Source organism: Simochromis diagramma, unplaced genomic scaffold (assembly GCF_900408965.1).
Source record: "Simochromis diagramma unplaced genomic scaffold, fSimDia1.1 OVJJ01000753.1, whole genome shotgun sequence".
NCBI lineage: Eukaryota > Metazoa > Chordata > Actinopteri > Cichliformes > Cichlidae > Simochromis > Simochromis diagramma.
Genome location: NW_024387523.1, coordinates 10,792,357 through 10,815,355, shown reverse-complemented (window position 1 = coordinate 10,815,355; position 22,999 = coordinate 10,792,357). Strand labels below are relative to the sequence as shown.

The 22,999-nt window shown below is 39.0% G+C and overlaps 1 protein-coding gene across 2 annotated transcripts in view; it reads right to left on the bottom strand.

Moving 5' to 3' along the window:
- necab1 (N-terminal EF-hand calcium binding protein 1) overlaps positions 1 to 22,999 on the bottom strand; it is a 43,210-nt gene that overhangs the window by 14,716 nt on the left and 5,495 nt on the right. For both annotated transcript variants that reach the window (XM_040021160.1, XM_040021161.1), the window contains exons 3-6: positions 21,770 to 21,878; positions 15,605 to 15,630; positions 15,305 to 15,402; positions 6,260 to 6,396 (exon numbers count right to left, since the gene is read on the bottom strand). In XM_040021160.1, the coding sequence (XP_039877094.1) occupies positions 6,260 to 6,396; positions 15,305 to 15,402; positions 15,605 to 15,630; positions 21,770 to 21,878 (370 nt within the window). The remainder of the gene's footprint in view (positions 1 to 6,259; positions 6,397 to 15,304; positions 15,403 to 15,604; positions 15,631 to 21,769; positions 21,879 to 22,999) is intronic.

The following is a 22,999-nucleotide window of genomic DNA, read 5'->3' as shown; positions in this document are numbered from 1 at the left end:
TCAGCTCTTTCCGGGACAGTGGCGCAGCTGCCCCTCTGTTGGTCTTCCTTGGTCTCTTGTGTTCTGGGGGCCTCTGGATGTCTGGAGTCTTGATCTCCTCCACACCTGCTTCACGCCCTGGAGGACGGGGCTGTGGCCCCCCCACACCCTCTAGCAGATTATTACATGAAGGAACCTTTTAAAAAAACAAAAAACAAGCGCGTCCATGCTCACAGGTGTACACACGGGTGATCACACCCACAAACTACACCCTTTTTGGCTCCTACCTCAAAGCACACTGTGTTCTGTTGATCTTATGTGCTGCACAATAATGTTTAACATTTAGTATGCACTGTCATATTCCCATATATCATTGTGATGTTGTTTATTCTATTACTCTTGTTCTCTTCTGCTTGCTTTCTTTTTTCTTTCTCAGCAGGTGATCCAGGTGATTGATATATGCATTTTTTTTTTCTCTGCCCGTTCTGTTGGTTTTTGTCTTTTGCCCTTCTCCCCCGTCCCTCTTCTCAGCTGTTTCTCTTTCCCTCTTTCTTTCTCCCCTTCTTTCCCCCAGTCAAGTCTGTCCCGTATTCAGTAAGTGAAAATAAAATAAACAATAAAAGGTGAATCAAATGGACCATTACGGCAAGGCTGGGATGGTCAGTTTGGTAAAGTAAATCCGTTGGGCATCTTTCTTTGCCTTTAGACAACAATTCTGATGGCAAAAGAGCCAAACGGGACAGGCCAAAAAAAAAAAAAAAGAAAAAAAAAAAGAAAAACAAATGATGGCATGCTGTAATCACGTGTTTTTCTTCATCTGCAGTTGTGTTTAACAGCAAGAAAACCAACAAAGCCTTTGAAACTGAAGTTTTATAAGGGAGAATGAACAAAAATTTCAGGAAGCTGATGTTGGAGACTGATGGCAGATGAACAGCAAAACACAGTAAAACATTATTACTGCTAAAATGGAAGCAATTTGAGGTATAAGACCAACTTATACTCTAGACGTAAACCCCCCTTAAACAAACCCTTCACTTATTACAGCAGCAGGAAGGAAAAAGTGAATTAAGGAAATAATAGAAAAATAAAAAAGGAAAAATAAACAGCGGGAGTGGTATACACAGACATACATGTATATTTTAGCGCCATCCTACACGGTGGCTGTAACAGCTTATTGCTGAAGGAGCTGCTCAGGGCCTCCAGTCTCATGCAGGGGTGAGAGGTGTTATCCATAATGGGTATGAGCTTGGCTAACATCCTCCTCTCACCTACCTCCTTTATAGAGTCTACGGGGCTGGCCTGGACACATCTGGCCCTCTTCACCAGCCTATTAAGCTATTTTCTTCCTTATTCTTCTTTAATTCAAAAGAAGACTGAATCTGTTCTTTCAAACATGTTTAAACGTTTACTTTGATTTTTAAAAAGTCACACAGAAAACATTTTACATGGGATACACTTGTTTTTCAAGACTGTGTGATCGAAACTTTGTTTTTCAACTGTAACTGTGCAGTATTCAGGAGTGCACTCATTTCAATCTTAATGTAATGACTTTCGAAACAACCAGGTTTTCTTCAGCTTGATCTGCTCTTGTTGGGAAGAGAGTGGTGGGGCATAGCACAGTTTTTAATTCACAAGCTGTTGTCTAATACATCTATACCACTGAGACTTGATGAGGACAAATTGGGAGGGGCAGATCCCTTTTGATCTGCCAGTGAGTCACAATCTCACCTACATCGCTGCTTTAATTGCTAAAACTTTCAGAGATATCTAACAGATCAAAGCACAACAGCTTCCCCATCCACATGTTCCTCCTACAGTTTTTATGCCAACTGAGGAGGAGGGAAAAGAGGTTTCGAAGCTGGAGAGCAAAGTGCGATCTCAATGCTCATCTTTTTCCAGAGAGGATGATGAAGAAGATAATGCTAACCCAATAGGAAACATAAAGCTCGTGAGCCATTGTTATGGCCCAAGCTCAGTTCTGAGTAATACCATCAAAGCCTATTCACATATACCTACAACTGAATACAAAAACCTATTTTAAACCACCAGAGAGAACGACATCTCCGAATGTTTGGAAGGACGGAGCAATTCAAACGCACAAGGCAATTTCTCCAGTGAGACGGCTGCAGGAAGAGGAGAAGCTGCCTGGGGAGCGAGCGACAGTCACACTTTGAAATGACGTGAGAGTGAAAGAACGATGCATTTAGAGGGAAGACAGTCTGTGAAGGTCTCCTTAATTTAAAGGTTGTTTATCCCAGCGCATCATTTTCTGCCCATGAGAATAAATGTCAACATAATTATTGTGTGAAACAAAATATTATGGAAAGCAAAACTGTATCAACCCAAAAATATAACTGGAAGTAAAATGATTTGATGGGGATTTGGATCTTTGGTTGCGATTTCGATAGCTGCAGATGTAACGTGGGAAAACATAAGAGACATAATGTGGCTAAAGTAGTAGACTGAAGCCGCCCCTCATTTCTCTACTGTTTCCTATTTTTATTTCTGAGATGAAAAATGGGAAAACTGGTTTAGTGAGCTCTTGAAACATGTGCAAACATACGTGGAAATGCAGCATATAAGGCAAAAGCAGAGACTGTGCAGTTCTAATGAGCTCGGAAGTCAATAATTGGAGCTTGGAAAGAAAAGTGACTGGACTTTGAAGTTTTTTTTTTTTTTTAAATGTTCAACCTCTCATCAGTTCAAAGTCACTATTGGGTATTGGACCACCTTCATTTTCCAACACAGCATAAACTCTTTGGGAGGTTTCTAGTAATTTGTAGTCCTTATGAATAGTTATCCAGGCTTATTGAAGGACATTCAAAGCTCCTCTTTGGATGCTTGCTGCCTTTAGATGATCCCACACTGCTTCAGTAATGTTGAGCTCCAGACTCTGTGGAGGACAATCCATGAGTGATAAAGTTCCATTGTTTTTCTATCAAGGTTTCCTTTGGCTGCATTGGTAGTCTGTTTGGGATCGTTGCCATACAGAAAAATAACCTGTTGCAAATCAGATCTTTTCCAGATGCTGTAGGATTTTTGTTTAAAATCTGGTTGCACTTCTGTGCACCACCACCACCAGCTGAAATGCAGCCCTGAACAATGACAGAGCCTCCATCATGCTTTACAGATGGCTGTAGACGTGCACTGCTGTGCCTCTTGCCTGACCTCCTCCGTACAAGCTGATGATAACTTGAACGAAAAATTCCAAATTTAGATTCATCACTCCATCAGACTGGTTGCTCCTGATTTTCTGTTTAGTTTCTGTGTAATTTGGCATACCTCAGCCTTTTCTCCTTGTTTTGTTCCTTAAGCATAAAATGAGTCACCTAGTCAGCCACCCTTCCACTGAGATCGTTTCTGATGAGGCTTCAGTGAACAGTGGATGGATCTACAGATGCATTTCTCAGGTCCTGTGTTGGGGTTTTTGCATCAGAGATTCTTAGTAGCTGCATCCATGGTATGAACTTTAAAACCCTACTTCGCCTCACTTTTGAGTTACTGTACTGGGTGTCCATGTTTTCTGCCCTGAGGGTCAAAAATGAGCATAAATAAAATTTTTGATTTTGGAATCACTTGTGTCATTCTTCCTGAATTTGATCACAAATGTCAAGGAAAATTCTGTATGATTTCCAGCAGAAGGCATAACAATAATTAACATTGTTCCTGTACTGCACTCCAAAGCCTCTCAGTGCTGGAGTGTCACATGTTTGTCAAAGATACCAGCTGCTCTCCACTGAGCTTCAATCTTTGCTGCATAAAGATTAAGGTGGCAAGAAAAAAACAAAAGGACTTAAGGACTGCGATTAATGTGTTTGGAATACCAAAATCCAGCATCCAATAAGTACTTAATTAGAAACACAGCAAGAGTTTGCAATGGAGTGTTTTCAGCAATATGTTTCCTCCGCAGAGACCGAAGAGCAATTAGAGAAACACAAAACAAGGACAGCCTGGAATAAAAAAAACAAAACAAAACAAATGTATTATTTAGTAACAGTTCAATTTCAGAATCTGTTGAATGCAGGTTTGGTTGCAAATGGCAGCAAATTGTTGCTCAATTGTTGATCTGAGATCGGTGACAGGTGCATCATTACCTGCGCTTTAAACACACCAGGATTATAATGAACACAGACATGACCTGCAGGGGACACTCATCTACATCCACACTCACACCATATATATAATATGTTGCACACTGGTGAGTCATCCTCACTAATGAGGCATGTCTGATTCCTGAACGCAGATCCAGACTGATCAAATACTTTGAGCACATGCGGGAAACAGAGTCCACTAAGAACATGAGCCTCGGGTTGAATCATCACTCCTTCACTTTTCACGCTCAGAGGCGAGTATTCATTAGCAGTCAGTGCATTTAGAAAAATTATAATAATAAGATCATGACCACATTAAGGTCATATTTTTAACATTCTAGTATTCATAAACATGGCTTGCAGTAGTAAAAACAAACTGCCATTTTTGCACATTCCACAACAGTTGTGACAACACAGCAGCAGAAATCCAACAACCCTGATTCTGAAAAACAATGCTGTATAGACTGTTAATAAAAGCAGTGATTCCCAAACCTCATAAACCCATATTTCATTCACAACAGAAAACGTATCAAATGTTTAAACTCAGAAAGTTTACCAGTTTAAGAAAAATACAAGCTCACTTTTAAATTAAAGGCAGGAATATGTCTCAAAAATGTTTTTTCAGGGCCATGTTTACCACTATGTAGCATCCCTCCTACTTTCTTCAGCAGCCTGTAAACATCTGGGAACTGAGGAGGGCAGCTGCTGGATATTTGGGAGAGGTTGTCCCATTCTTGCCTGATAGAAGAGTCTAGCTGCTTAACATATGTTTTGTTTTATGATGTTCCAAATGTTTCAGTTTGTGAGAGGTCTGGACTGCAGGCAGGCCAGTTCATCACTCTTGTACTTCGAAGCCATGCTATTGCAATAAATGCAGTATGCAGTTTAGAATCTTCCTGCTGAAATATGCAAGGCCCTCCCTGAAAAATCATCTGGATGTTATATACTGCATATGTTGCTTTAAAGCCAAATCCAGATGTGTAAGCTTCCAATTTCACAGGCACTGTAATGTACCTTCAGACTATCAGAGATGCAGGCTTTTGAGCTGAGCGTTGATGCTGGATAGGGCCTCTCTACTTTAGTCCAAGGGATGTAGTGTCCAACATTTTTCAAGAAGAATTTTAACTTTTCCTCAGAAACGGATCATTCTGTTCCCATGCAGTGATTTCAATGAATAACGTCTTTCTTTAATACAATACTACCCAAAGACCTGAAGATCGCAGGCATCAAATATTCATCCCTGGCCTTGTTCCCTGTGCACAGGGAACTTTTCCAGCCTTTTGTTGCTCTTGTCCCAATTATCTTAGATGTGTTATTAGCATGAAATTCAAAATGAGCAAATATTCTTCATGAATCAGTAAAATATCTGAACTTAAACATTTGATATATGTTCGGTATATTAACTCATATCAAATTAGATTTCACTCAGTGTTTTTTTATGCCATTCTACATTTAATCATTAGTCATTATTAATCTCTGGTTATATTTCACAGCTTGCTTTTTGTTCTGTATTCCTGCCCTTACCGCTGGCGGTTTCTTCCTGTTAAGAGGGAGTTTTTCTTTTCCACTGTTACCAAGTGCTCGCTCAAAGGGGTTTGTTTGATTTTTGGGGTTTCTCTGTACTATTGTAGGATCTTTACCTTAAAATATTAACCACCTTGAGGTGTTGTTGTGATTTGGCACTATATAAATAAAATAGAATTGAATTGAACTGAACCGAACTGAAATATTTATAAATATTTTTATATATATTTTATTGTATTTTACACTGCACTGACTGATCTGGCACCATTTGTTAACGCAACATTTGGCACCTTGTCTGTGCAAAAAGAAAGAGAAAGAGCTGAAAGATTCTAAAATGCAAAAGAGAACTACAATAGATGTTTTAGCTCATACCAGCGCTGTGCTTCAGTTCTCTCAGATATTCCTTCATGGAGAACGAGTTAATCAGATAAATTAGGACAAATAACTGCTGGATTGCAACAGAAAGCAGGTGTGTTTCACAAACACTTAAGAAGAACCTATGCTGGCATCAAGTCTAAAATGTGGGAGGCAAACTGGTGTGTGTGGTTTAAAAAAAAGTGAGAGCTGTAATTATTGGTGCTATTGTACAATATATTCTGCCCAAGTTTGAAAGACTAATTGTGTGTGTGTGCGTGTGTGAATGACCAGGGGAGATTTGTTCTTACTTCTCCTGGCGAGTCTGCTCAGCTGTGGTTTCCATGGCACACTCGAGTGAGCTTTGAAGTGAATGAAGCTGATTGGTTGTCTCCTTCAGCAAGAAGCGGGTCACAAACTGCTCCAAGTGGGTGGACTCCTGATAATCCTGTCAATCAAGGCGATTAGAGGAGGACAAGTTAGAGTAGGAGGCACGGCGAAGGAGGGCCGAACGAGGAGAGCTGTGACACGTTTCACATGCCAGCCGGGAGTCACTCGACGCCCAGACCTCCTCTGCTAATTAAAAGATGCCCACGAGATCATTCATTTAGAAAAGATTACACAACAGTGCTGCTGGAAAGAGAGGAGAAGAAAGAAGCAGATGTCAAACCTTTGGTCTTCTTATTAACTTATTTAATAAAAGAATCCCTGTTAGCTGTGTTTGATCCACCACACTAGACTGATGTCAGCAATGTGTCAGTCGACGTCGAGTTAAATGTAGGATGGAGAGCTTAACCCGAGTCGAGTTTAACGACAGAATGTTTCTACAAAGTGAAAAGTGAATTCTTCCACTTAACATTTAACAACGTTACAACTCATTCTTTGTTTATGTCATGATTTAAATCGAGAATTATGTCCATGAACAAAAGCTTTCAGCTAATATTTTATTAATGTTGTTGACAGGTGCCCCCAGTTTACAGATACACTTGAGTCCAGCACCTCTAGTTCACTTGTGGTATGGGCAAATGCCTTGATGTGGTAACTGTAAATGCAGGTGGATGATATACTGTAAGGTAAACCCAACTTGACTCAGTTTAGAAAGCTGCAAATGTGGGGTAGTTCAGATATTTGTTTCTATCTGAGATCAGTCATTTTTATTTGAATAAATCTTTTTTTGGCTCTTTGGATCCAGGATCCGTGTTCACAAAGAAGCAAAAATCTAAACAGGAGGTGACGGCACAGAAAATGACAGGAGGTGATTTAATAGGAACTGAACTGCTGGTATGTGTGTGTCAACACTGATATACAGTTAGATCCATCATTTGTTGGACAAAAACTCTTTTGTTGTTGTTTTGCCTCTGTACACTGACATTCTGATTGTGTGCTTTAATTCAAGAGGTTTTGCAAAAAAGAATGACCAGTTTTATAACCGGACTTCATTTTCAGAGGTTCAAAAATAACTGGAGAAACTAATATATTTGTGTTCTAAATATAAAGATTTTAATCCTTGGATGAAAATTGTTTGCAGTCAATGGCTGCTCTGCTGGCCCTTTAATGCAGCCACCTTTAGTTTAGATGTGTGGGTCTCTCTTTCAGTTTTGTCTTCAGTAACTGAAAGCTTCTCTGTTGGGTTGATATCAGGTGACTATCTTGGTCATTGAAGAATATCCCCTTGAAAAACTGTTGGATTGCTTTTGCACCACACTTTGGGTCATTATTGATGTTTGATTGATATTTATTTATTCATCCAGTCATCACATATTACACAGACTGTGTACTGTCCATATTTGGTTAAATCTGAGCAGAGAGATTAGCGCTGTACACTTTAGAGTTCATCGTGCTTCTGCAAGCAGTCACATCATCAATGAACACCAGGGACCCAGTTCCACTGGCAGCAATACATCCAAATACTATAATATCATGTAGATCAGACATCACGCTTGACAGATGATGTGATATGCTTCATATCATAAGCCGTTTCTCTCCTTCTGCATAATTTTCTCTTCCCATTATTTTGGTACAAGTTCATCTTGGTTTAATTGGTCCAAATAATTTTTACAGAACTGTGAAGACACTTTTATTCAGGTGAAGTCTAATCTAGCCATGCTGTTCTTTGGTGTAACCAGTGGTTTGTACCGTTTTGTTAACCTGCTGAAGTTTCCTCTATTATGAAGGTATCACTTGATTGACCCTGACAATGTTACATTTACCTCTTTGAGATTGTTTTTTACTTGGTTAGATGTTGTGCAGTTGTTTTTCTTCACAACGATTCTGTCTGTTTGTGAAGGTTCTCAGTCATCCAGGTCATTGTAGCCTAGAGCGCTTGGAAAGAAATGCATCTGGAAATTTCTTGCAGATGTTTCACCTCTCATCCAAGAAGTTTCTTCAGTTCTAAGAGCAATTGGTGGACAGTCCCAGATTTTAAGCCCAATGGGAGTGTCTAATCACACATGCAAAAGTCACAATCAGGGTGTGGGTCACAATCATCCAAGGTTTCAGGTAAACCCATTGTGAAACCCTAACCTGTCATGTGATTTACTGAGGTCAAATGGCGCAGGATGTGAGTGGGTGTTAAGGCGTCTGGGAGGGGATCTCAAAACTGGATTATAGATGGCAGACAGTTGGTGTTGTAAACCAGCCCTCTGTTCAAAGATGGTCATTCACAGTGGACACAGATGGCTTCTTTCACTCCTCTTTCAAACCACTTGTCTTCTCTGTCCAAAATGTGAACACTGGCATCCATAAATGATTGACCATTGTCTTTACGATGCAGATGAACAGCTGAGTCTTGTCCCGTCGAAGTGGCTCTGATTCTTTAAGGCCTTTTGGTGTTGCTGAGCTGATAATCAGAATGGACCAGACTTTTGATTTTTACTTCTCCTTGTTGCTATCTGATAAACTCTCTTACTTGAATCAACACGTCTTTGATCTTATAGTGAAAGCTCTAGTGAAAAGTTGTCAAAGGCAAACCAACTCCAGAGCTTTTCTCTGCTTATTTGCAATATAACACCAAGGACTCAGCTCTGATCTGTTTCCCAACTGTACATTTCCTTTTTGGCCTCTGAAAATGGGGGCTGTGTATAAAAGTGGCTGCAATTTTTAAACATATAAAACAAAATATATGTGAAACCCTGTAAGTTAAAGCTGGAAGTCTGTAAGTACACCTTTAAATACTTTGAACTCTACTTTTAAATGTGTTATGGGTAAGAGGTTAGCAAACATTTTCCAATTTACATATTCCGAAGCTCTATTTATCCACATGGTCACTATTTGCTGCCCCTTTGGTTTGTTTTGATCTCTACTGACTCCCCCAAAACATATCAGGCTGCTAACAGCCTGAACACATTCATTAGTCTTCACTCCGTAGGTTATTTATTTATCAGAGAGAGAGAGTGAGAGGGTCTAAATGATGATAAAACAATGTTCTCAGTCATATGATACCATGTGCATAGTCATGATACTATAAACATACACATGCAGTATTGAGAAGTATGACTTTAAAGAATTAAATGTGTTATTTTTGCAGCTTTATAGCTGTAAAGAAACAGCATCAATCACCACCTCTTAATGATGCATCCTTTCTTCGGATTGGTGTAACAGGTGTTTGCCTGCAGTTATTTATGGGAAATAACATGTTTACATTTCTGTTGTGTTGGCAACAATCAGCTTCTTGTTATTTTGTGAGTCAGAGTTGGATATTTTTTCATGGCAGGTTGGAAAATTAGACTCAATGAGGTTTTGGAGAGATGTCATTTGTTATGCGTGGAACAGCACAGCAGGGCTAAGTGCTGTTTTGAATCTAATCAAAGGAGAGTGAGGGATGGTCAGCACAGCAGTTTGCTGTTTGCATGGCAGACCTGCTCCTACAGTTCTGAGGACCATGAGCATTCGTACACTCCACTTACAATGAGGCATTTGAAGGCAAACGCTAATGCAACTTGGATTAGAGAGTGCGTAATGCATGCATCGAAGCAAAACAAAAGATAGTGTTTCTTTATTTGGGTAACTGCTGTGTTTTTCAGTAGTACGATGAAAATGGCTGAATTTTAAAAGCTGGATCTGTTTATATGTTGTGTACATGTGTGCGCAGACACACTCACTAATTACAGTTTGTTGAGTGGGTGCCTACTGGGAGAGAGATAAACTCTTAGCAGCTCCTCTAGCATTCAGATCATTAAGACTCTTCCCCCATCAGTCCTTTTAACAACATACATACACAAAACCATATGTAAGCAGACTAGATTGGGAGTACAGATAACACAAAATCTCTGCAGTGTTTGCAGTATTACTTTTTTTTAAAGTCTCATTATCTCTCATGCACAGATATTGTTTGATCCCCTGACAAACGCGCACACATGTACACACATGTACACACATGTACACACCTGCACACACCTGCACACATGCCTGCGCGCTCGCTCAGCCAGAGTGAGTCACGACAAAACCGGTAAAGGTCAGTCTCCTGTGATCTCCACCTTTGTGCAAGTGTGTGTTAGCGTGTGTGTGTCCGTCTCAACAATGTAGAACCATTTTAAACAGCTTCATGTTTCTTTTTTTTGCCTCTTCTTTGATCTTTTATTTTCAGTTGTACAAAAGGTCAAAGGAGAGCTTTGTTGAAGGCAAAACCGTGTGGTTTTCTATAATTTTCCACCTCATTCTCTGACCCAGAACTGCTGCTAAAATCATAGCATTTAAGTCCGCACTGAATAAATGCAATCCCAGCCCTGCAATCATACCTCAGCTTCAGCATCAGTTGTTTTTACCCTTAGTAATTATAAAAATCCTGATTAACAATTATAATTAAATAACATCAAAAGCAAGCTGATTGAGCACAACAACTATGCTAAGTAAAACTCAGTTTGCATGTTTTAATCTGTTTCTGGGGAGTGTGTAAATTTCCACTAATTTTAAACTTGCCAAACAGCAAACAACACGGCTACATTTTACCAGGCAGCAGCACTGTTTGTTTGTTTTTTGCATATTATTTTTTATTAATTAAAACTTTAGATTACAGGTTTGGCATCAGTATTTGTATAAAATAAAAGACGGACTGACTATGATCACATAGATTTGGCTTCAATGCTTCTTCCAGCACCCCCGCACGTGTACATAAAGACATGAGGCATGGACACAAATAAATTAGCTTGTGTGCACACACTTATTGTATTCCAGTGCAAAATTAAAATATATATTAAAAAAAAAAAACACCTTGCAGCCCCCTCACGTACATCCCCAGCCAGAGACTACCCACTGAAATACATACTCAGCCCAACAGAGACGATTGAGCTTTATTCTTGTGACTAAAGGAGCATCTGTTCTCCTTCTTGCTCAGCCAATACCCAGAGACAATCAGAGAAACACGGGGATTGTTTTTTTTTTTTTCTGTGACTCATTTCTAAGGTCAAAGAAATCTTACAAAAAGCGCAAGCAGAAAGACTTCATCGTGGTGAAAACCTGTGTGTCTTTCACAGTCCAGTGTTGGAATTTAATTTGGAAGTTATTGCACATTCTGTGCAGAATTTGTGCAGAATAATTTGTCTTCATTTAGGCTCAAATATCCAGTGTGAGTGTTTGCTAGGGGGAGCACTAGAGATTTTCTGAGAGATTTGCAAGGTGAATAGCATCAGTAGAAAATGATAAATCCTTAGCATACACACTGCCTGGTTCTCCCCCCCGCCACCGCCCCGCCGATGTCTCATTTCCGGCTCTCAGTTATCCTCTTGGAGAACAGAAAAATGATTTGAGGTGCGATTTGATTTTCACACCTCAGCTTAAACGTGTTGAGACCCTTGAATGATTGCAAAAGGGGTTGCAGAGCTATGTGTATTTTTCTCTGCAGAAATGGTGAAATTTCAAGCAGGTGTACTTCACAGCTATGCTCCTTCATGTCTAACCTTTTTTCCACAACGCCTTTTTGTCTTATGAGCTTCTACTACTTTTTTGCACCTCATATTTTCTTAATAAATCTGTTTTGATCCAATTTTTTCTATAAAATCTACCTTTACTGCTGTTTTTTCCCCAACACACTCTATAAACCAAAGCCTTATCTGAGATTGGCCATCATTTATCTTTGACACTACAACTTTTACATGTGTAAGTTGGATGTCATCATTTGTTACCTCTTTCTGTGCCAGTAAAAAAAAAATACAACTGACAAATTAATGGTTTGACTCCCACACAATGGCCACGATGAGATGTGTCTGCTTCACTGAAGATCTGAGGGGCGATTTGAGCTTCACAGCATGTGTTGTGTGCACCAGCTGAGATACTACAAAGAAGATGAGAGAGTGCGACAAAGAAATAGAAGCTCTCCCTCCAGATCTAATAAGCCACCTCTCTTCCTTCTGCTCACATCCTTTTCCCATTTCTCTTTGTCATTTCTCCTTTCACCCTGCCATTTTTCTTCGTGTCTGATCATTCCTGTCTTTTTGACTTTATGTCTCATGCCACTCTCATCTTCCTTCCTCTCGTCTCTGATAACGCAAAGGGCACTCTGCTTCAGACAGTAAGATCAAGAGGACGTAATACATAAAGATCAAAAGCCATATTTGTTTGGTAACGCAGCCACAATCCATTCAATTTGTCATCTGTGCTGGCTGCAAGTCCAAAAAGAATTATAACATGTTTTGTTCTGGGGGGTTCATTAGTGGCATGCATGAGCCGTGGCTTGTCCTTTTTGGCTCTGTAATGGAAATGCGACTAATGGGAGATCTGAGAACGCCAGCTGGGCGTCCTCCCAGGAGCATGCTGATTTTCAGCATGTAGCTTTGGACACATTCTGGGAAAATCAAACATGCCTTCCTATTGTCTGTACATCTTCTAAATTTAATCAAAAGTTTCCTGTGTTACTCCAATTGACACAACTTATCTCAAATGTCACATCCACTGAGTCTTAACTCACTCACTGTGAAAAACACACACACATATTATTGTCAAAGGAATATGGATCCTTTGACTACGATGACCTGGATGACTGAGAACCTTCACAGACACACACATATTATTGTGATGTCTGATATCTAGCAAACAAAAATGTATAAAGGAAATTATCATTAGATACATTTATTTTATTGTGAAATAAAATTAAAAATTAGTGGCCTTTGCCAGTACTGTGAATGCAGCTTACAGCCATTTGCCAAGATAAAGCTCTATTTTAACCTGCAGGTATAAATAGTTTTAATTTATTATATCTAATTTTTGTTGTTGCCACCATGTCTGCATGCCTAAGCGCACTGAGTTGGACTGACTGATTCTTATATAGTGCTTTCCTCCTCTCCCAGAGCACTCAGTGCCACACTCACCCATTCACACACTTTCTTCTATGATTTTCAGTGTTTCCAAGCTAACGTTCACACACATTGATATTCTAATGGATGCATCGGGTTAGTATCTTGCTCAAGGATACTTGGCATGCAGACTGTGATTGAACCACTAACCCTCCAATCTAACCTGCCAATCAGTAGACCACCTGCTCTAATTCCTGGGCTACAGCCACTTGTCAGGGTCCCAGTGTTTTGAGTTTCCTGTGTTTTTGTCATTTTGAATTATGTATTAAGTCCTCAGTGTCAGTCTTTAGTTATTCTATAGGGTAATGTTCCTTGTATACCTTATTTAGTAATTTTCCCTCTGTGTAGCGGACCCATGCGTCTCCCTCTGTGTGTCTAAGGCTACGTTCACACTGCAGGTGCATCAAATCCGACTTTTTTGATCCTATGCGACCCATATCCGATCATGGTATGACGGTGTGAACGGCACAAATCCAATATTTTCAAATCCGATCTGGGTCACTTTCTTATGTGGTACTGAATCTGATACACATCTGATGTTTTAGAAAGCGACTGCTGTTTGAATGGTCATGTCGCATTAAATCCGTCTTTTACGTCACTGACACAAGACAGACGCCAATTATCAGCGCCGGAGAAGACATCGCAAACGCTTTCTGGCCATCCAGTGAAACTGTTGGGAAGACAACGTTGGAGGAACATGAACATTTTATTTGTACTGTATAATCTGCAGATTCTGACAGAAATCTGCAACTATCCTTTGAAGCACCGCTCCTCTAAAACAGCAATAAGGATAATTATTAGGCCATATGTAAATAACAAAATAACTTTATAACTTAAAGCAAAATTTGGAAACGTAAAGTCCAAAACAAGTCTTCATATTAACGGCCATCAGTCAAACAATACTGTTTGGTCTGGGTCTAAACAGAGCGCGTTGTGTGTGACGTCTTCTTTTGCGCATGCGGGCCGCTTTGAGGGTTCACACTAGAGCGCGTTTGCTGTCACATTTTATTTGTAGTGTGAACAAGCAGACAAAAAAATAAAAAATAAAAATCGATCAAAATCGATCAAAAAATCGGAATTGAGCATTAAGACCTGCAGTGTGAACGTAGCCTAAGTGGATATAGTGATGTGAGTATTGTGCTTTGTTCCCACTCCTTGTGTCTCTGTGTTTCCTCATCCCGTCATGTGCTCCTCCATGTTCTTTCTCCCTCCAGGCTATTTCTGTGTACTTCCTGTTTTACTTTGAAGGTCTGTGTCTCATGTAAGTGTATTCTGCTTTGCTTCCTTATCTTGTCGGTTCTGATTTCTCCCAGCTGTGTTTCCCTCCTGTCTCCTGTTTCCTGATTGTCCCTGTGAATATACAAGCCCTGTGTTTTCTCCTGCTGGTTCGTCTGTGATGTCTCCCTGTGTTCATCTGCATGTTATCCTGTGAGTTTTAGATTCAGCTCCGTGCGTTTAGGTTTTCCCTGTTTAATTATTTCTTAGTTCCTGTCCTCACCGTCTCCATTTAAATAAACTCACTCCTCATACCAACCTCTGACTGCACTGGGGTCCTCACTTTACCTCCACACGGCCTGCCTCGTCAGCCGTGACGCCACCCATGTGATTGGCTGATTAGATATTGAGTTGGACGCGTGTAATACAATTGCTGATGACTATACAGACACACACACACACACACACACACATGCATATTTGGCAAGATTGTTACACCAAAGAAACAGTTTACAAACACAAATTTTCTTACTTTTTTATGCTACGTTTATAATAATAAAGGTGCATTTAAAATATCTGTTATGTCAGTAGCTTCATCAAGATGACCTCCCTGGTAGAAAGAGCCCAAAAAACAGTCTAATGCCTTAAGTTATTTTGTTTTAATAAGAACTGGAATTTGCATAAAATCTGAAATGCAGAAATCATTGTGAAAAAGAAAAACACACTTTCAAGAGAATTTCAAAAACACGAATGCCCAAAAGATATGTGAATATTAACACAGGAAACATCATTACTATTCACATCTAGTGTTCCTGTGTATGTTCCCCCTGATTACATTCATTTATAGCATCTTACCTTCTTTGTTTTGTCCATCGCCTTCAGGATGGACATGTTCAGGTCTTCTAAGGCAGCAAGAACGTTCTCGTATTCACCGAGGTGCTGGGAGAAGTACTCTTCGAAGCAGAAAAACCAAACCAAAAAACATTTTGTGAGTCAGACAACTGGGACAGGGCTGTAGGTGTTTTGTTGAAGAAGCTCTGGTGTGACACCTCACTCGCACTGCCTTAGGGGTTTGGTCTGGGAGCATGTGACCATGTCTAACATCTTACTTTCCTATCTTTAATTTTCTGTCTGTATTTAAAGGACTCAACTTACCACAGAGTTCATCCGTGTCCAAGTTGCTGTAAAAGAAGAAAATGACAGGTATTTAAATTAAAAACAGATGTCTCCAGGGACAGAGGTACATTTTTCCTGCAAAGATCTCTTTGACACAGTCTTCGCTTTGATGAATCAATGTGATGACAGATAGAACTGAGTAAAATATGCGATGAGTAACAGAATAATTTTGGTGTTTTGGCCTCCAGAGGTATGAGTGAGAGACAAATTGGCCAAATGGGGAGTTTCAGAAATGTTGGCCGTTTCTAATAAATGTTCATGCATGGATGCTTTTCTGGGTGGTCTGAGTATTTTTGTTCCTGAAAGAGAGAGCCCAAAAGAGAAAAGAAGTGGAACAAAGGAGAGGTGACGAAGTGAAGAGAATATTAGGCACTGTATCAGCACCAGAGATGGGCAGTAACGCGTAACGCGTTACTGTAATCTGATTACTTTTTTCAAGTAACGAGTAAAGTAAGGGATTACTATTGCAAAAACGGTAATTAGATTACCGTTACTTTCCCGTAGGAACGCTGCGTTACTGCGTTACCTAAACCGTGATTTTTTGCGAGAATGTCTCATGACAGTGACGTAAGCGAGTGCGCCGTTAGTGACAACAGCTGTGTGCAGATCAACAATGGATCACATATCGATTGTGGGAGAGAGTATGAGCGTGCAGCGTTTAACGCGTGGAAGTACTGACCTTATTTTGAGTTTGATTCCATAAAAAGTGACAAAAACATTAGCGTCCATCGTGCGTGGGAAGAAAACTTCTTTTTACAACGAAAAAAACCCCTAAACTTCCAAGCAAGCACCGAGTGCACAACGGCGTAATGGGAAATTCACAGAGAAACTCGCAGATTCTTCAACTGACCGCAGCACACCTGCGCCAGGGTAAACCTCCGCTTACCTCAGTCCTGCTTTACAGGTGAAAATAGAGCAACAGGGACCGCTAGTCTGTGACTTTATTTATTTTCTGCTGTGTTTTACTTGCATCTATTTGAAAGAGTGAGTGTAAACACAAAAAATATTTTATTTTATGTGCTGGAATGTGCAGAAAATAGGTTTAAATGTTAAACTAATTTATTCAAGTCAGAGAATGTTGCATATAATTACATTTTTGCTTGATGCATAAAGTTAAAAGATTAAAACTGATAAAACAAGTTAAAAAAAGAGACTTTTCCATTTGATTACATTTTGTATGATGGATTATGCAGAAAAAGTAGAATTGGGCTGAAAGATCTATCGCTTTATCACCTCTTCAGGTTGTAAATCGTGTTTTTAAAAAGTAACTAAGTAACTAAGTAATTAATTACTTTTGAAAATAAGTAATCAGTAAAGTAACAGGATTACTTTTTTGGGGAAGTAATCAGTAATTAGTTACTGATTACTTTTTTCAAGTAACTTGACCAACACTGATCAGCACTACAACTATCTTCAGACGACACAAAAAACACATCTTATTTCTTGTTCTAGTCATTGATACCAGGGGATTTCACTCGTTTAAACCGCATTTCATGCAAGCTGTGGCTGCTGTTTGCAAGACGAGAGTGCTGCAATCAATGATCCAAACAGGAGAAAACGGAGAGAGGAACCAGAAGTCAGACAACTAAGTAACGCACCATTAGCCTCTCTCCTGTTTTGCTTGAAGCCTGGTTGCTCTGACACTGAAGGTACATTACCATTGCTCTGAAGATTTGTTACCTTTATAAATAAATAAAACAGCCTTGAAATACTGTAAATACAGTTAATTCCATATCAATAATCTGTCACCCATACATGCAGCATGCTGTGTATGCCTGTTTAAATCCACTGTATTGAATAATGTCAGTGTTCGACATGGACCTGAGCAGGTTTAACAGCCTGTCAGGGAGACCTTACAATCTGGTTACTCATTCTTTAATCAATATAGGATTCAACCAGAGACTTCCAATTGACTTCCTTACAACTTTGTCATCTGCCTCCTCCTGTGTTCATTTCACAGGTGGAGGCACACATTAACACGGAGTCTGGTAAAGATAATAGGAAACTGGACTCCACTGCATGTCAACAGTATGCATTTTTTCTTTTCTTGTTGTTGATATTTTCTTGAATACATATCTGATACAATCTATATAATAAAACTAAATATCATTAATTGAGTTCTGCTGAGCCCTGCTTAGGAATAAAGGGACATTTTAGGTCTCTATTCTCATTACAAATATCACATCAAATCTACACATACACACTCACGTCATCTGCTTGTTTCTGAAGTAGTTCGATTGTGTGCTGTTTTACACATTCACTTGACTCAGTGAAAGGTTGTTGGTTCAATTCCAGCTATAGCCACAAATCATCTTTAAATCAAATCAAATCAAATCAAATCACTTTTATTGTCACATCACATGTGCAGGCACACTGGCACAGCACATGCGAGTGAAATTCTTGTGTGCGAGCCCCACAAGCAACAGAGATGTGCAAACACAACAACACAAACGAGCAAAATACAAGAATGGCCGACCTGAAACTAATAAATATATGTACAATATATAATAGTGTATGCATTTCTGGATGTGTATACTAAATATTTTCGTGTGTGTGTGTGTGTGTGTGTGTGTGTGTGTGTGTGTGTGTGTGTGTGTGTGTACACACATTTTTACAAATTAAATAGTAAAAAAACAAAAACAAAACAATAATAATAATAATAATAATAATAATAAAATATATAAAATATACAGAGTTGAATATGTGCAAAACATATTTAATACTGAGTCAGGAAGAGATCTGGTGTAAAAATGTGTTTGTGAAATAATTATTATCACTTTAAAATATTAAGGAAGTAGACAGACGTTTAGATGGTGATGACTGTAGGAGCAAGTGGTGACAAAGCCAGATAATTTCTTCTTGCTTTTCAAATGGCCAAATAATTTCTTTTCTTTTTGTTAAGTCACCCCTATCATTGGCTTATCTTGTTGAGGCCATGTAAAAGTATACGATGAGGACTTAGGCACTAATGACCTCTTAACTAATTACACCTTGCTGTTGCTGCAGATCAGAAGATGCATACACTTTGGGTATAAAGGGATGAACATGGTCAGCAACAATAATCAGGTAGGCTGTGGTGGTTAAATGATGCTCAGTTGGTGCTTAGGAGGCTGAAATGTACCAAGAAAATATCCCTAACAACATTAAGCCACTACCTTCTGCTTGAACTGCTGATACAAGGCAGGACTGATATATGCTTTCATGTTTTTTATCAACATGCCTAAAAAGTTGCTGTCATGTGATTGGTTGTGTGTATATAATAAATTTAGTTAGTAACTATAAATCTGGTTTTGTTTCTGAAGTTATCCTTTTAAAAATGTTTATAAAAATCAATTAAACTTCAGTTTTGATGTTTCTGTGCTCAGTCTGCAAAAAACTTTTCTGAAAAAACTGAAATTCAGTTGTTAGTAAGTTTAACTTTAGCTCTGTGAATGGATGCACAACCCTTCAAAAGGCTCTATAACTGGTTAGGTGAGGAGACCAGACTTACTGATCGCTGTGGCCTCCCCAGAGCTTGTTTTTTCTTTTGTCCACTTGCAGTTTATGTGAGTTTGGACACCAAAACATTGAAACTGTTTAACATATTGATTTAAATGTAAATTTTCCAAGGTGATCGTTGTGTGATGTAATGCCGAGTGCAAATCCTGCATTCTTATAATTGTTGTGATGATGTGATGAGCTGCAGCAGCTATTTATTTAGAGAGAGAATCAACCTGTATCAAACCACTTGAGTCAGAGTGTTTAATTTTCTGGTTGTTTAATTACACCAATGAAGTACGTAACATGATTGACACACCACTGTGTGGAGTGAACAGAGATATTTTAATAAGCTTCCTGATAAGTGTACTCATTAAGCAGTGTTAATAGAATTAGCACTGTTTGCTTCGGGTGATATAGACAACAACAACCATCCTGTGACTATTACTCTATCAACAGACACTAGGGCCCAGTGTGTAAACTACAAGCCCCACAACATACAGAACAAGTTCCTTTACATCCTTGTGTAGTTTTAAGCCAGCTCTTTGTTTATAACAGCTGGCTGAATGCTCAACAGCTGCTTGCTTTAAAGCTTACAAAAGTCTCTTTCTAGTGTTTTTAGACCACTGATGCAGAACCTGCATCTGATTAATGTGAGGCACACCAAAGAAAACTTAACTAATAGCTTACACAGAATGAAGTTTCTCCTTATGAAGCACTTTTTGAAGAACTATTTTCAACCTGATTCAGACTGCAGATCTTTATTAGTACACATAATCATCATTATTTTTCAATGTCTAACGTCAAACTGAGGGCCAGGTGAGGTGGTTTATTCAAAGTGGTAATTCATCATAAAAAATACTGGAGTGCTCTCGAGTCTTTGACATCTCTATTAGAAAATGTATTTCTATTGAAATAATAAATCACTATCATCACTTCTTCTGTTGTGAATAGCTTTAGTTTTAGTTTAGTTTCATAAAACCAAATGTCCAGCAGTGTTGATTCAATGCACAACAGAGTCAGTGGCTAAAGTGCTAAAAGTGGCGCTCTGTGTGAAACCGCTAACGCTAACCATAAATTCTCCATTTCTTTGGCAGGTAATGAAGGGTAAACCAAATAATAATGTGTGATTATATACTGGTTGTACACGTTGATAGATGATACAGTTACTCTATATTATACTGTGTATATTTATGACAGCACTTGTTAGCTTGTTTGTGCACATGCTAATTGAAGCGTGGCACAGAAGCTAGCATGGCTTTACACTTTTATTTCTCTTCTGTTATGACTATCTAAACATTAGATCAATAACAGATGCTTTTACTAACCTAACCATGTTCTACATCACTCTACAATAACACACATATATTTAGTTCTACTTGTTTCCTTTATATAAAACTTTGATTGGGGACTTTAGGGTTAAGGATGCCAGTGTTATATAGCTGGAAGACAGAGATTAGAAATACTTACATACTAATCTAAGCTTTGTCAAAATGGCACTAAAAGGTTTGTTCACCTGCTAAATGCCTCTCAGACAGAAACAGTGCTTCAGTGCTGCACTGCTATTATATAACTGAAACTAGCAGCTATTTCTAAATATCTTGTGGCTCAGCGGGTCATTTGCTCACAAATGCCTTCAGTGTAATCACAGAGGAGTGACTGTATAAGTATTATCTGTATCCTGATTAGGACTGATGCAGGAGCTGGTTCACATTATGATGTCTGCAGGGAGCATAAGTAATGTGGTTTCTCATGTGTGTGATTTAAAAGAATTGGTGTGAACTAAAAAGCAGAAAAATCAGTGCAAATCGGTCGACAGTAAAGTGTCAGTGTGTCTTTGGCTTCCTCTCACCGTTAGGTGTTTGGGACATTGTGAATATAAAGGGAACATTGCACATCAGTGCCTGATTTTTAAAAGTAGATGATCTGTATTTACTGTGCTTCCACCTCCAGCTGAGTCTTGCAGAACAAAGCTGCAGGTCAGGAGGAAAAGAGGAAGACCACAGAGAAGGTTCACAGGTGTAGTGAGGGAGGACATTGGGATCATCATTAATGATGATTTAGGCCTCATTGTGATGCGTTGATGGTTTCCCTGATTGAAAGGTGACTTATAATACACAAGTATTTGGAAACCATGTTAGACACTAGCCTGATATTTGAGAGTAATAACAATAATAATGGATTGCATTTATAAAGCACTTTTCGAGACCCTCAAAGCGCTTTACAATTCCACTATTCATTCACTCTCACATTCACACACTGGTACACACTGACATGGTGTACAAGAAAAGCACGCAGAAGCTCACTTTATTTCTCTACTTGTGGCAGTCTCTCAGGGTGAAACAAAAATCTGTACAGGTATTACAATAAAAAAAAAAAAAAACTATTTTTGAAAGCAGTAGACTAAATTCAAAATGACCTCTCAAAGCCTCAGTGGGAAAGCTCCAAACAAATTTTACCAGCCATTTCATTTATATTGTTGTATTATTTTAGTTAGTTCACAAAATAATTTGAGCAAGTAAATCTCTTCTTACTTTTAAAAAGATGAATGTTATTAAAAAGGAAAACACAACGATATCGTTCAGAATTTTGAAACCGATTACTCTCGCCCCTTACCTCTCCTCATCTGAATGGAATAAACTGGTAAGAAGGTAAAGCGAGTCTTACTCTGTGTTATGGGTATCGATCGTGTGAAAGAGCTCCTTCAGTTCCTCAGCTGTCAGGACTCCGTCAGAGAAGTAGGATTTGAATTCATCAAAGGACAGCTTTCCATCATCTGGGGGTAAAGAACAAATCTTCTCAGGATGGCTTCTTTCTCAACACTTTAAAACATCGTGGATTTGGTTTGTGTTTGCAAGACATCAGACTGTAAGAAAATGTGTCCAAAAAAATGTAAAAGTGAAACTGGTGGATCATTTTGTTATAAAATTGATAAGATGACATTAATAAAGAATATTTGTCTTGAGCTGGTTTGACCTGAGGTGTCTTTAGATGTTAAAAATTATACCAGTAAAACATGGCATCAAGTTTAAACATCAGATTCTCTTTCACATCAAACGAGGAGTAATATAACATAACAAAATAAACCAGCAAAGGTACATTGATCTTGTTTTTATTATCCCTCTCTCCATATATAAAGAAGGTCATCACCATTTGTTCCACTAGACTAACATTATATCAGTCAGTCATTTTTTATGATTTGAGGCTCTGCAATTATGAACAGAATAAAAGTAGTATGAAATATTCATGAGCTGAAAATAAACACAATTTCAAAACAGAGCGCTCCAAACTGAACGCCCTCCGGCGAAAACAAAGACCAACGACATCTCGTTTTTCACGCAGCTCTGGCTCCAGTGGTGTCTTCCTGTTTTTGTGACACAGTGTGGCCCATCTTCGAATTGTCACTGCTGACCTGATCTGGAGGAAATGTGTAGCATGTTTCTATAGCTGCTGTGAGGGAACACAATCACATGCCCAAAAATAGAGCCTACAGTGAGTCACTGTCAGTGCATTCAGAAATACGCTCGGAGCAGGTTTGGCATGTGCTGCTCCTTGTGCAACAATAAAAACAAACATGTGGGATGACTTCTATTGCTGCATGACAAGGCTTCAAATCATACACGGCGTGGGATGGATATTTAGTACATGATGGAGCATGTCATGCCATGTGAAAAATACTGATTTGCTATTTTTGGTCATTTCTGCTAAATTCAACTGGACTGCATTTATGTTGTTTACACTACAAGCCGCAGTCACACATTCATGCAGACTTTTAATGGGTAGATATAACAAATATAATAATGACATGAGGGGCAAATGGGTCAGCAACTTGTCCAAGAACACTTCTACATGCTGCCTGGAGGAGTTGGGGATCAAACCCTCAACCTCCTGCTACAA